Source organism: Mustela lutreola, chromosome X (genome assembly GCF_030435805.1).
Source record: "Mustela lutreola isolate mMusLut2 chromosome X, mMusLut2.pri, whole genome shotgun sequence".
Classification (NCBI taxonomy): Eukaryota; Metazoa; Chordata; class Mammalia; order Carnivora; family Mustelidae; genus Mustela; species Mustela lutreola.
In genome coordinates, this window is record NC_081308.1 from 80,727,145 (window position 1) to 80,740,229 (window position 13,085).

The following is a 13,085-nucleotide window of genomic DNA, read 5'->3' on the forward strand; positions in this document are numbered from 1 at the left end:
TTATAACTAATCAAAATCTCTATTGCTAAGATTTAGGCATGAACTCATTTGTCATGTCTTTAAAGGAAGAAAACAACAGCTGTGGAATGCCAATTATATATTATTCTTTACTCCATAGCACAAGGCAGACTCACAGTAATCTTCGAGGATTAATTCCTTATTATTATTATATATTATTTTCTGATTTTAAAACCACTGCTCATTTATTCTAAGCACTCTAGAGGCTTATGTAGATGACAGAATAAACCACCCATCTCACTTTTCAGCTCAATATACATTCCACCACCTTTAGTCACTTTTTGGCTAAGTACATTATCTTATATCTCTTTTTTAAATTTGTCTATCTATAGGCTGAGTTTTCATAGAGTTCTTTATTATAAGAGTTTTTTCATGTTAACCTTCAAAATGTGACTTTGAATGTCTGTATAATATTACATTTAATGGAATATCCTAATCATCTTGACCAGTCCTTTTTTATTGTACATCTAGATTGTTTTCAGGTTTTTGCAATTATAAATGAATCTGCTGTGAACATTCTTTGTATAAATGTTTGCCTTTTTCTTGTTATTTTCTTAGAATTGATTCTTACAGTTGAGGATAAGAACTTTGAAAGGCTATATGCTTTTCAGAAAGTGCATCAATTTACCTTCCCTAAGAATTAATGTAAATGCTGGCTTTATTGCATATTTGATAATAAGCCTGATAAAATCAGCAGTTTGTTTCATATTTTGTTGAGAGTGTTATAAGAGAATATTTCCATATATTTGTATTGGCTTATAATCTCTTATGGACCATACATGACACATATACTCTACTGATTTTGACTAGCTCTTTCAGTGTTCAATAGACATTTGTTTTTTTGTACTGTGTGCCAGGTACACACAGTTGTGTACTGTTAGCTATGGAGTCTGTCCCTCCCCTCACTCAACAGTGAGATGAAGGCATCAAGTGAGAATAGAGCTTCAGATACCCACTATTTCCTCATCCATGTGTCATCTCTGATAGTGAACAAATCACTTAACTTCTCTTCTTCAGTGTTATCAACTAAATTTAGATAAGTCAAATATATGCATAGTTCATAATATTTTATGGTCAGAGGATTTTTTCTGATGAATGCTGTGGAACTTTGATTAGAGCCACATGCACATGCATAAATGCAAAAATTAGCAGGTCCTTCAAGAACTTACAGGAAATTGATGGATCCTGATTTTAAAGTCAACTGGTCTTGGGGCGCCTGGGTGGCTCAGTGGGTTAAGCCGCTGCCTTCGGCTCAGGTCATGATCTCAGGGTCCTGGGATCGAGTCCCGCATCGGGCTCTCTGCTTGGCAGGGAGCCTGCTTCCCTCTCTCTCTCTCTGCCTGCCTCTCTGTCTACTTGTGATTTCTCTCTGTCAAATAAATAAATAAAATCTTTAAAAAAAAATAAAATAAAGTCAACTGGTCTTGAGCAACATGGAGTGTCTTCACGATTCTGTAAGTGTAGTATTTTTCATAAACTCGATCAAATTCTTGCACAAAACTCTTCAGTACCTTCCCACTGAAATTTAATTCAACATCATTATCAACCACTGACAGCACAGCAGTGATCTGCCCCCTTTGTCTCATTATTTACCAATTTCAGCCTTAGGTCTTTACACACTGTTCTTTAAAAAAACAAATCAAAACAAAACTTTATTGAGGTGTACTTGACATGAGAAAAACTATCCATTATTAAGAACATAATTTGATAGATTTCAATATTTGTATGTCTACTTAAAACCGTCATCACAGCCAAGATAATAAACATCTCTCTCACTCACTCAAGTTTCTGTGTTCTCCTTTGTAATCTGTCCTTCCTATGCCTTTCTACCTGTCCCCATCCTGAGATAACCACTGATCTTTTTTCTCTTACTATAATTTATAATAATATAATTTGTTTTCTAAAATTTTATTTAACTAGATGCATATAGGATGTACTCTCTTTTTGTCTGGCTTCTTTCATACAATTATTTTGAATTTCATTCATGTTATATTGCATGTATCAATAGTTCATTCCTTTTTATAACTGAGTAATATTGTAGTATATGGATATACTGTGATTTGTATATACATTTACTTGTTGATGGATATTTGGGTTCTTTCTAGTTTTTGCCTGTTATATAAAGCTATCATGAATATTCATATACACAGGTATAGACATATGTTTTCATTTCTTTTGGATAAATAGGTATGGAATGGCTAGATACATAATAGACTTGTATATGTAATAATGAGAATATTGCCAAAAAGAGGTTCTTCAGTTATTTATATTCTGGTATATTTGATTAGAGCTGAGAGATTTAATGTTTATTTCCTTATTTACCTAATACATTCTGCCCCAGATCAGAAGTTATCTAAGTAAAATCTTTCTGTAGAAAACCTGAATTAATGAATGCTATTGTGTCTCCCATTCTAGCCTTATCTTAAAGGTCATTTTGAGTCTTAATCGTCTTAACAATACATTCTTTGTTTCCTCTCCACTCGCAGTAAAATGAAAAAAATTTAAAGAGTAACATTATTATAAAAGTTGGGAAGTAATTGAATACCTCTAAAATGATGAAGATTTAGTCAAATACATTCTTGGATGCATGGTTTTGTGACTCAACAATACTATCATTAATTTAGTTAGTGTGCAAAAAAATTGTGGTAGTTTATGTTTTATTTGTAGTAGGGTTGATTTACCTTTAATAGCAATTGACATAATAATGATTGACTGTGCAGTAGAATTATAGGCTGGCAACCATCTTTTTGCCCAGAGATCTGATGCAATAATTTCTAATCATTTTTGTCAATCTTAATAGATTCTTGTGTGAACAAGGCAAAAGTTGAAGAAAGTGAACAAAAAGCAGTGGAATTTTCAAAGAAGGTAAGACTTATGTTAACCATGATCATTAAACCAAAAACTTACTCACAATAACTATTTTATCTTCTTTATGTGAGGCTTTATAAATGTTATTTCAGTTATATAGTACTTCATGTTTCTGGATTAAACATAATCACAGAATATTGATTTCATTCCTGATAAGATAAAGTTGCTATTGTTCCCTCCTCATCTTTATTTTGGAAGAAAAATACTAGCTATATTCTACCAGAGTGTTAAATGAAATAAAAGTAGTTTATTGGGAGGATATAGTTTGTAGCAATCAACCAGAATAGGTTCCCCTCATTGCTTTCTTGCAGTTCTCACTTACAATATGTAGCTCCCTTAGAGAACTGAGATTTTTAGCAAGCCTAAAGTATCATACTATTTAAAGACAGTGTTATTAAATAGTAACAGAATGACACAGTGTTTCTTCTCTGTCTCTCTCTGCTTAGATTTCTAATTACCACTTTTAAATGATTCTGCTACTTCATGTAGGCTTGGTGGAATTTGAGGTTCCCCTTTCTTTCCTTGTTAATGCCCCTTTTATAAATACAGGTATTATGGCTATCTTAATTTTATTTGGATTTCAGGTTGCCTTTTCCTTGTTTCATGAAAGCATTACTACAGTTGTACTAGTTTCTACCAAAAGTTGCATTTTTTTTTCTAAACCCTATGTAGCTTTCGTGTTATATTTCTCTCCTATTGGTTCGGGGAGAAGGATTGAAGCACAAGTCTAAAAACTCTATGGTTTTCAGCCTTCTGACAGCAAAATAAAGTACTTACATATTGCTGTCTCTTCAAAGTTATGACTTACCTTGGAGCTTAGATAATCATTTTTGCTATCACTCTAGAAATTATAGAGTATTTTTGAAGTACTTCAGGGTATCTGAAGAAATGCCTTTGCTCTTTCAGTTACTAGATTAGATTTTCAGAGCCCGAGCATAAAATGTTTGTGTGAAGTTGTCATTTTAATAGACCTTTATATTTGTGATGTTCTTGTTTTAAGTAGCACATTTAAAATTCTCTTTAAAATCTTAGGGTCTCCTTAATTTTTCACTGGTACTTTGATTACACAACACAAGACTGGAGCAGATTGTGTTGATCTATCTGGTAAAATTTTCCGTAAGCATGTATTGTGGGAAATGGAGTCCTGAAATAATTGAAAAAAGAAAAGCATTTCAGTGTTCAGTGCTTTATTCTCATCACCAACATTTAGAATGAAAACATTTATGTTCTCCCAGTGGCTATCTGCATGCCTCCTCTTATTCTGGGTGATTTTAAAAGGCTATATAGAGTAGTTTAAAAGAAAAAAAAAGAAAGTTGAGAGGGGCTAGAATGAGAAGCAGTAGTTGTAAAATCTGTTCTTAGCTTTTCCACAAATTAGCTATGACTTTAAGTAAGCTGCTTACTCTATTTGGATCTTAATTTTATCATCATTAAAAGAAGAGGTATGTTTAGTGCCCTTGTAAGAAGTCTTCCAACCTACATATCTCATGCTTCTGTGATTCCTAGTCTATGGGTTTATAGATTAAGATCACATTAAATTATAAACAGAAACATTTGTGTGCCTCTTTTCAAATGTACTAATAAATGACTTATAGAGGAAAGCTGTACAGTTTGTATTATGCTTAAAAAACACACAGAAGAATCTAACATTGGGAGGATAGGTGGAAATACAGAATAAGTCTTAACTGAATAGTATAATGCTGTTGAAAAAGCTCTGTCTTCTCAGTGACCCAGGAAATATGGTCATTCACTAACTGTGAAGGATCTGGGGTGGGTTTGAAATGTTGAAAGATTAGAAACAATTTGAACTTATTTCTGTGGAACATTTTTCATGTACTCAGGTAGAGAGGAATATAAGAATTAGTTAGCGTTTCATGTTTGACCCAAACACTATTGTTATCCATTTCCATTATCCACACTTTCTTCAGACTGGGATCTGTTTGACATTTTTTTAATTTTCAAAGGTCAAATCTGTGAGGATGAGTATTTATTAACAGTGAAAATGCTTTTTTATTGTTCCACAAACTCTAAAGACAATTCTAGACAATAAGATACATTAATTTTAGAAACAGTAATAATATAATTGGAATAATATATAGCCTTCTAAAATGACTTGTAGTGACATAGATAATAAAGGGCATATATTCTATAGATGAACGTAAGCAGTATTTACTCTATGTATTCAGGCTTGTTTGTTTCGGCTTGGTGCCCTGACTGAGGTAAGGGATGGGCAGGATGAAGTAAATGGATATTCACCATGGAGATGGTCTCTCCTGCTTAGCACACCATTGTGAATATATGTATGTATGTATGTATATATGTATTTTTCAAGTTTTTAATTAAATTCTAGTTATTTTACATATAGTGTAATCTTAGTTTACAGTAGAATTTAGTGACTGATCACATATAAGAAATGCCTTTGCTCTTTCAGTTACTAGATTAGATTTTCAGAGCCCGAGCATAAAATGTTTGTGTGAAATTGTCATTTTAATAGACCTTTATATTTGTGATGTTCTTGTTTTAAGTAGCACATTTAAAATTCTCTTTAAAAATCTTAGGGTCATCACAAGCTATGTCCTTCTTAATACCCATCACTAATTTAGGCCATCCTTCCTACCACCCCTCCAGCAACCTTCAGTTTGTTCTCCATAGCTAAGAGTATCTCTTATGGTTTGCCTTCCTCTCTTTTTAAGTTTTCTTTCCCTTATGTGCATCTGTTTTGTTTCTTAAATTCCACATAAGAGTGAAATCATAGCATTTCCTTCTCTGACTGAAAGTGGTCCAGTTTCATTCTTTTTTCATGATACTGCCCAGTTTCCCCAACACTATTTGTTGAAGAGACTTTCTTCCATTGGATAATCTTTCCTGCTTTATCAAAGTTTCATTGACCATATAGTTATGGGTCCATTCCTGGGTTTTCTGCTGTGTTCCATTAATTGATGTATCTGCTTTTGTGACAGTATCATACTATCTTGATAATTACAGTTTTGTCATATAGTTTGAAGTCCGGAATTGTGAAGCTTGCATCTTTGCTTTGCTTTTTCAAGACTGTTTTGGCTATTCGGGGTCTTTTGTGGTTCCATACAAATTTTACGATTGCTTGTTCTAGCTCTGTGAAAAATACTGATGGCATTTTGATAGGGATTGCATTGAATGTGTAGATTGCTTTGTGTAGTATAGACATTTTAATGATATTTCTTCTTCCAGTTCGTGAACATGGAATGTTTTTCCATTTCTTTGTGTCCTCTTCAATTTGTTTCAGAAATGTTCTGTAGTTTTTAGAGTACAGATGTTTAGCCTCTTTGGTTAGGTTTATTCTTAGGTATCTTGTGGCTTTCGGTGCAGTTGTAAATGGGATCATTTTCTTGATATCTCTTTCTGTTGCTTCATAATTCATGTACAGATATGAAACACATTTCTGTACATTGTTTTTGTTTCCAGTGGTTTTACTGACCTCATGTATCCATACTGGCAATTTTTTGGTACAGTCTTTTGGCTGTTCTACATAAATAAAAATGTAGTCTATGAAGAGTGAAAGTTTGACTTCTTCCTTGTCAATTTGGATGCCTTTTATTTATTTTTGTTATGTAATTGCTGAGGCTAGGACTTCCAACTATGGAACAAATGTTGTTCCTATGTTGAACAAATGATGAGAGTGGATATCCCTGTCATATTTCTTAACTTAGAGGAGAAGCTTTTAGTTTGTCCCCATTGAGGATGATACTAGTTGTGGATCCTTCATATATAGTCTTTATGATGTTGAGATGTGTTCCCTCTATCTCTACTTTGTTGAGTGTTTTTATCAAGTATGGATCCTGTACTTTGACAGTTGCTGTTTCTGCATCTATTGAGAGGATCATATGGTTGTTATCCTTTCTTTTATTAATGTGGTATATCACATTGATTGATTTGTGAATATTAAACCATCCTTGCAACCCGGGAATAAATGCTACTTGATTGTGTTGAATCATTCTTTTAATGTACTGTTGGATTTTATTTGCTAGTATTTTGGTGAGAATTTTTATATCCATGTTCATGAGGAATAGTTACCATTTATTCTCTTTTTAATGGGGTCTTAGTCTAGTTTTGGAATTGAGGCAATGCTGGCTTCATAGAATAAATTTGGAAGTTTTCCTTCTACTTCTATTTTTTGGAACAATTTGAGAAGTATAGGTATTAAGTCGTCTTTAAATATCCGGCAGAATTCCCCTGGGAAGCCATCTGCACCTCCCTTCCCCCCACCAGTATTTTGTTTGCTGGGAGCTTTTTGATTTTTGATTCAATTTCTTCTCTGGTTATCAGTCTGTTTTAAGTACTTTATTTCTTCCTATTTTAGTCTTGGTGGTTTATGTGTATCTAGAAATTTATCTGTTTCTTCCAGATTTTCTAATTTGTCAGCATATAATTTTTCATAATAGTCTCTTAAAATTGTGTTTCTGTGGTGGTGGTGATCTCTACTTTCTCATTTGTGATTTTATTTATTTGGTTCCTTTCTCTTTTCTTTTTGATAACTGTGACTAGGGGTTTATTAATTTTATTCTTTCAAGGATCAAGCTCCTAGTGTCATTGATATGTTCTATTTTTTTATTTCTATATTATTTATTTCTGTTCTGTTCTTTATTATTTTCCTTTTACAGCTGAATTTAGGATTTATTTGCTGTTCCTTTTCTAGCTCCTTTAGGTGTAAGGTTTGTTAGTATATTTGAGAGTTTTTTTGCCTCTGGAGGTAGGCCTGTATTGATATTATTTCCCTCTCATGGCTGCTTTTACTGCTTCTCAAAGGTTTTAGAATATCATGTTTTTAATTAATTCTGATACAAATCAAAACCACAATGAGATATCACCTCACACCAGTCAGAATGGCTAAAATCAACAAGTCAGGAAATGACAGATGCTGGCGAGGATGCGGAGAAAGGGGAACCCTCCTACACTGTTGGTGGGAATGCAAGCTGGTGCAGCCACTCTGGAAAACAGCATGGAGGTTCCTCAAAATGGCATGACTAGTTTTTTAGTCTCTTATCTCTGTGGTAAGGGACTCCTTGGTGTCTTCTGTCTTTTTCTCAAGCCAAGATAGTATCCTTATGATGTTTCTGTTAAATTCTGAATCAGGCATATTACTTATATCTGTTTCTAGTAGATCCCTGACCGTGACTTTTTTTTGTTCTTTCTTTTTGGATGAATTCCTCCATTTTGGTATTTTGTGTAGGTCTCTGTCTTCCTCTCTGTTAGGAAAGACTCTTATGTTCCTGTTCCTGAGAGTAATGGCTTTATTAAGGAGAAGTCATATATACTCCAGGGCCTGGCACTTCAGGAACTGCTCCTGGTGTATGCTGTGTGTCCTCTGCTGTTGTTTTTTGGCTATTCTTTTTCCCAGGTCAGTCCTTTGCAGAATTTCTCCTTGCCTCCAATTGGGAGTGTTTGGATCTTGTCCATTATGTGGTGAGTTTTACCTAGGTGTGCTCAGGCCTATTTGTTAAGAGATCCTCTTTCCATTAGAGCTGAAGCTCTGTAGTACTCTGTGGTCGGTAGACTTCGTGGGTATGGGGGGTTTATGCTGGTGTTCCTGGGGATGTGTCCCACTGCGTTGGTTCTCAGGCATACTTTCCCTACTAAAGAAGCATCTGCAGAGTATGTGGGGTTGTAGGGTTTGGTGTAGATGCTTCAGGCCTCTGCTGTGAGCCCTGTGGTACTCCCTGAAGTCAGTCCATGCTGATGGGTGGGTGGATAAAAATGGCACCAGTCCTCTCCCTTGTTCCCGTTGTGGGGAGTTCGTGCTTGCCAATGTCTGGGAAGCCCTCACAGAGGACCAAAATATATTTTCTTGTGTGTCCCAGACTTCTCTCAGATCCCTATATTCACCCTTTATGTGTCCCAGCCATCTACCTGCCCAGCAGCACAGTGCACCTGTGTTTTATCTCCGGCACATCAGCTGAGTTTCAAAACTCCTAAATTTTGGAATCTGTTAAGCCTGGACCCATGCTTATTCTCTGAGGGAGTGTCATGCCATGCTGGGCTGGCATCAGTTTTTCCCATAAGTGCAGTTGCACCAACATGCAGGAGCTTGTAGTTTAGAGTAAAGTGCAGCAGTAAGCCAGTATCCATGTTAGCTGCCCTCAGCAGGTGTCTCTGTCCCTATGCTAAGAAACTGGGCAGCAAAATGAGACCTGCTGGCTCTTTTGTCCCTGGAGGGGCAGTGCCTCCTCTAGCAGATGCACTCCAAGAAGGAGGAACTTTCTCTTCTAATGCGTCCCAGGGGATCCTCAGATTGTGCCATCTGCTCCCAGGCCTCTGCCTCCTCCACAGGTGTATCCCTGCATCCACCAGACTCTACACTGACCATGGTGTAGACTTTTAAAACTTAAGTATTTTATCTCTGTTGATTGTAATAACTCACGATAATCAGCCCCTCTTATTTTCTCAGTGAATGGTTTTGGGGGAAGTGTTTTTGGTGTGCAGGCCCCTCTGCACTGCTTACTCTCTCTTTCCTCTGTCCACTATCTAGGCTCCCTGCCCCCTACAGCATCGCACTTCTTTTCTACCCTAAATCACGTCTCTGCACCTTCTACCTTCCACGATGTGGCTCTTCTCAACCTGTAGTTGTGCAGTTTGGTCTCTCAGTCCTCTTAATGATTTCTTGACTTCAAAAAGATTTGATATTCATGGTAGTTGTATTTGAAGAATGAGGCAAACATTGGTTTCCCCCATTCCTCCGCCATCTTAGCCCCTACCCCCAATACATCATAATTTAACCTTTCATTTTATCTCTTTTAGTATTTTATGCAAGTGTTTTGGTTAAGCAGCTGAAGGAGAATTGTATTTAGGCTATACATACATCATTCTACTGTCAGATTTTGTGAAATACCACTTTTGGGACGCTAGACAATTAAGATTATAATAGAAATATTATAATTTGTATTACTGTACAATCATTTGAGCCTTGTAAAAAGTATGTTCCCTTTTCAAGGTTAAATATAGTTACAGAGTTGAACTTCTTTATGGTGAATTTTTAGGTTTCATTTTCTATTTTGATAAAGTTAAATGTATGGGATGAAACATTTAAGAAAATATTTCTGAAACCTTTTTTCAATAACAAAAAAATATAAATTCCCATTATATGTGAAGAGAATCTTCTTAGTCCACCCTTTTCAAATTTTGTTTGGGGAGTGCCTGGGTAAGTCATTTGGTTCAGCATACCACTCTTGGTTTTTGCTCAGGTCATGGTCTCGTGTGGTGAGATGGAGTCCCATGTCTGGCTCTGTGCACACTGGAAAATCTGCATGAAGATTTTCTCTCTCTGCCCCTCTCTAAACACTTCTCTCTAAAATAAATGAGTAAATCTTTAGAAAAATAATTTTTTTTCTTTCTTTCTTTTTTGCTTTCTGATAATGGGTTTTTTAACCTTGGGTAGCTTCCATATTTCCTTTTTACTAACACCATACTCAGTAACCCACCACAACAGGTGTGCTTAAGTGTTATTTATGAAAGAGATCTGGAGCTTTGATTTTCTGAATGACCTGGGAATTCAGTGAAGCAAAAGACACTCCACTTACTTAATGAATAAAGTTGTTTAAAACTTTCTCAAAACTATGTTATTAAGTGTACATTTTTGGTGGTGATCATTGCAGTTTGATGAAGAATTTACAGCTCGACAGGAAGCTCAAGCTGAGCTTCAAAGAAGAGAAGAAAAAATTAAAGAGCTTGAAACAGAAATCCAGCAACTTCGAACCCAGGTAATGAATGAAGATACAGACTTTATGTCACATCTCAGTGAGTTTGATGGTAGAAAATTATCTTGTTAGATGGAGGTAAAAATGTGACCAGAACCAGACTTTCTGGCAGTTTTGCATTTTAGTTGAACTAACTCCACAGATTTAATTTTCCAGGACAATAAGTAATTTTACTGTTTGGATAAAAATAAGGTGTTAGCTGCTTAAACTTCCCTAAATAGTTTTAATGGACTTCATTACACAATCAATACTATTCTGAGACAAAAGTATTTTGACAATTTGAAAAATTGGATGCATAATTTCAAAAACCTAGAAATTTTGCATTTCTTACTGCATTGCATCACCTATGATCAAAAGCATTCATATACACTCAAGTTCTTAGTTATGGGGTCTTAACACTTTTAAGTCTTCTCAACACTTTTTTATTTATTTTTATTTTTAAACACCCTCACACTTTTTTTTTTTTTTTTAAAGATTTTATTTATTTATTTGACAGAGAGAGATCACAAGTAGACAGAGAGACAGGCAGAGAGAGAGAGGAGGAGGAAGCGGGCTTCCTGCTGAGCAGAGAGCCCGATGCGGGACTCGATCCCAGGACCCTGAGATCACGACCTGAGCCGAAGGCAGCGGCTTAACCCACTGAGCCACCCAGGCGCCCCAACACCCTCACACTTTTAATGTATTAAATGGTTATTAAGAAATGGAGATTACCAGTTTTGGTAGAAAAATGTTCTTTTTCTATATATGCATTTTCTTTTTAGTTTTTACCATGCATTTTAACCTTTAAAGCCCATTGATGAAAACAATGATTGAGAAAATAAAATGGAAGAAAAAAATGCTCATTAATACACAAAATTCAGCTACATAATTTTTTATGGTCTAGTTGGCCTTATTAAATGATTTATGAATTTGGCATCATTCCATTTAGTAAGCAAAGGGAAACTCCAAGGGGTTGTACAAAATGAAAGGTTTTTGTGGAAAGAGGGTAGGGCAACAAGTTATTAGGGAAAGGAAAATATCATTTAGTCCCTGCCACTTTCCCTTAGGGCCTGGTGGAGAGGACTTCTGTGGCTGACTTATGGTGTCCTGATTTGAAAGTTCTTGATTCACCTGTTAAGACTATTTCTTCAAACTGCAGTTAGATTATGTATTAATCTCTGGTTCGTGAATCAGCCTAACTGATGCCATTTGGGGCCTGTGTTTTTGTTGTTGTTGTTGTTGTTGGTTGTTGGTTGTTTTGTTTTCCTAACACCTCTTTACATATTGCATGCTTAGTGGATATTGACTGATAGACTACATTTGTATCAATCAGTCTACTGAGAAATGACTTCAGAAGTCACTGATGAACTCCAAATTATTCAGCACAGTGCCTTTTGCTTCCCTTAGTCTGTTTCACTTATCTATAATATTTGATAATTTTTCATTAAATCTTTATCCTTTTTTGTATAATCTGACTTCCCTTTCCATATCTCTGAGAACTCATTTTGTTTTTGCCTCCCTCCAACCAGAAGTGGTGACATTTCTCAATGTCACTCTACTACAGGGCCTTACTATTTCGTGAGTGGTTGCATAATAATAATTTATTATTAAATTAACTGATCTGTAAAAATGCAGAGTCACACAGTCTTTTCTAGCATACCCAAAATTGTGCCAAATACTAAATTATTCATTAGCTATATTCAATTCTCAATACTCTGTCATAGCCTAATTTAATTGTTACATTTCTAATTGTTCATGAGGGGGAAGAGAATGACTAATAATGATTTGATTTTTAAAAGCTGGTGGCATTTATATGATATTCTTTTAAATTTGTGAAACATGCATTTAACTTGAATAACTCTGTTAAAAGAGATAGCATTCTTACGGCTCCACACATTTTGTATCATAGATATGATCTAATAGTGTAAAAATTTGATGTTAACAAATATAATTTTGCTCTCTTTTATTTTTTTAAAAGATTTTATTTATAATTTTGCTTTTCTAATAAAAAATTAGATATACATTTTACCTTTCAAAGTATTCAGCATATCCATTTATACATAAAACTTGTCATTTCTAATTTCTAAAACTTTTCAGAAAACTTATTTTGATTTTCTCCACAATTTCTTTGATCTCCATCCAGATTGTAAAAATGTTTCCTGTAATTTTGCTGCATTAAAATAAATGAAAATAATTTTGAATACTGTATTTTTTACTAATTTCAGGACAGGATTGCATTCCAGGGGAAGATTATCATTTGTTGAGTGTAAAAATATTTCAATTGTATATATGTGTATACACACATAAACATCATAAATATGAATAAAATATTTGGACAGTTCATATTAAATAGTAAGAGAAACAATTCCATGATTCTATGATTGTTAATTTTTAATCTTATAAATAGGTCAGTCCTTAAATTTGATTATTCTTAAAATATACTTCAACTTTATTTTGTAAAGCTATTCCCAAGTTTAGTTAGTATAATTAAGT

General features: G+C 34.7%; 1 protein-coding gene across 9 annotated transcripts in view; it reads left to right on the forward strand.

The window, feature by feature from the left end:
• DIAPH2 (diaphanous related formin 2) overlaps positions 1-13,085 on the forward strand; it is a 1,001,991-nt gene that overhangs the window by 307,621 nt on the left and 681,285 nt on the right. For all 9 annotated transcript variants that reach the window (XM_059156886.1, XM_059156884.1, XM_059156888.1 and 6 more), the window contains 2 exons: positions 2,819-2,883; positions 10,512-10,616. In XM_059156886.1, the coding sequence (XP_059012869.1) occupies positions 2,819-2,883; positions 10,512-10,616 (170 nt within the window). The remainder of the gene's footprint in view (positions 1-2,818; positions 2,884-10,511; positions 10,617-13,085) is intronic.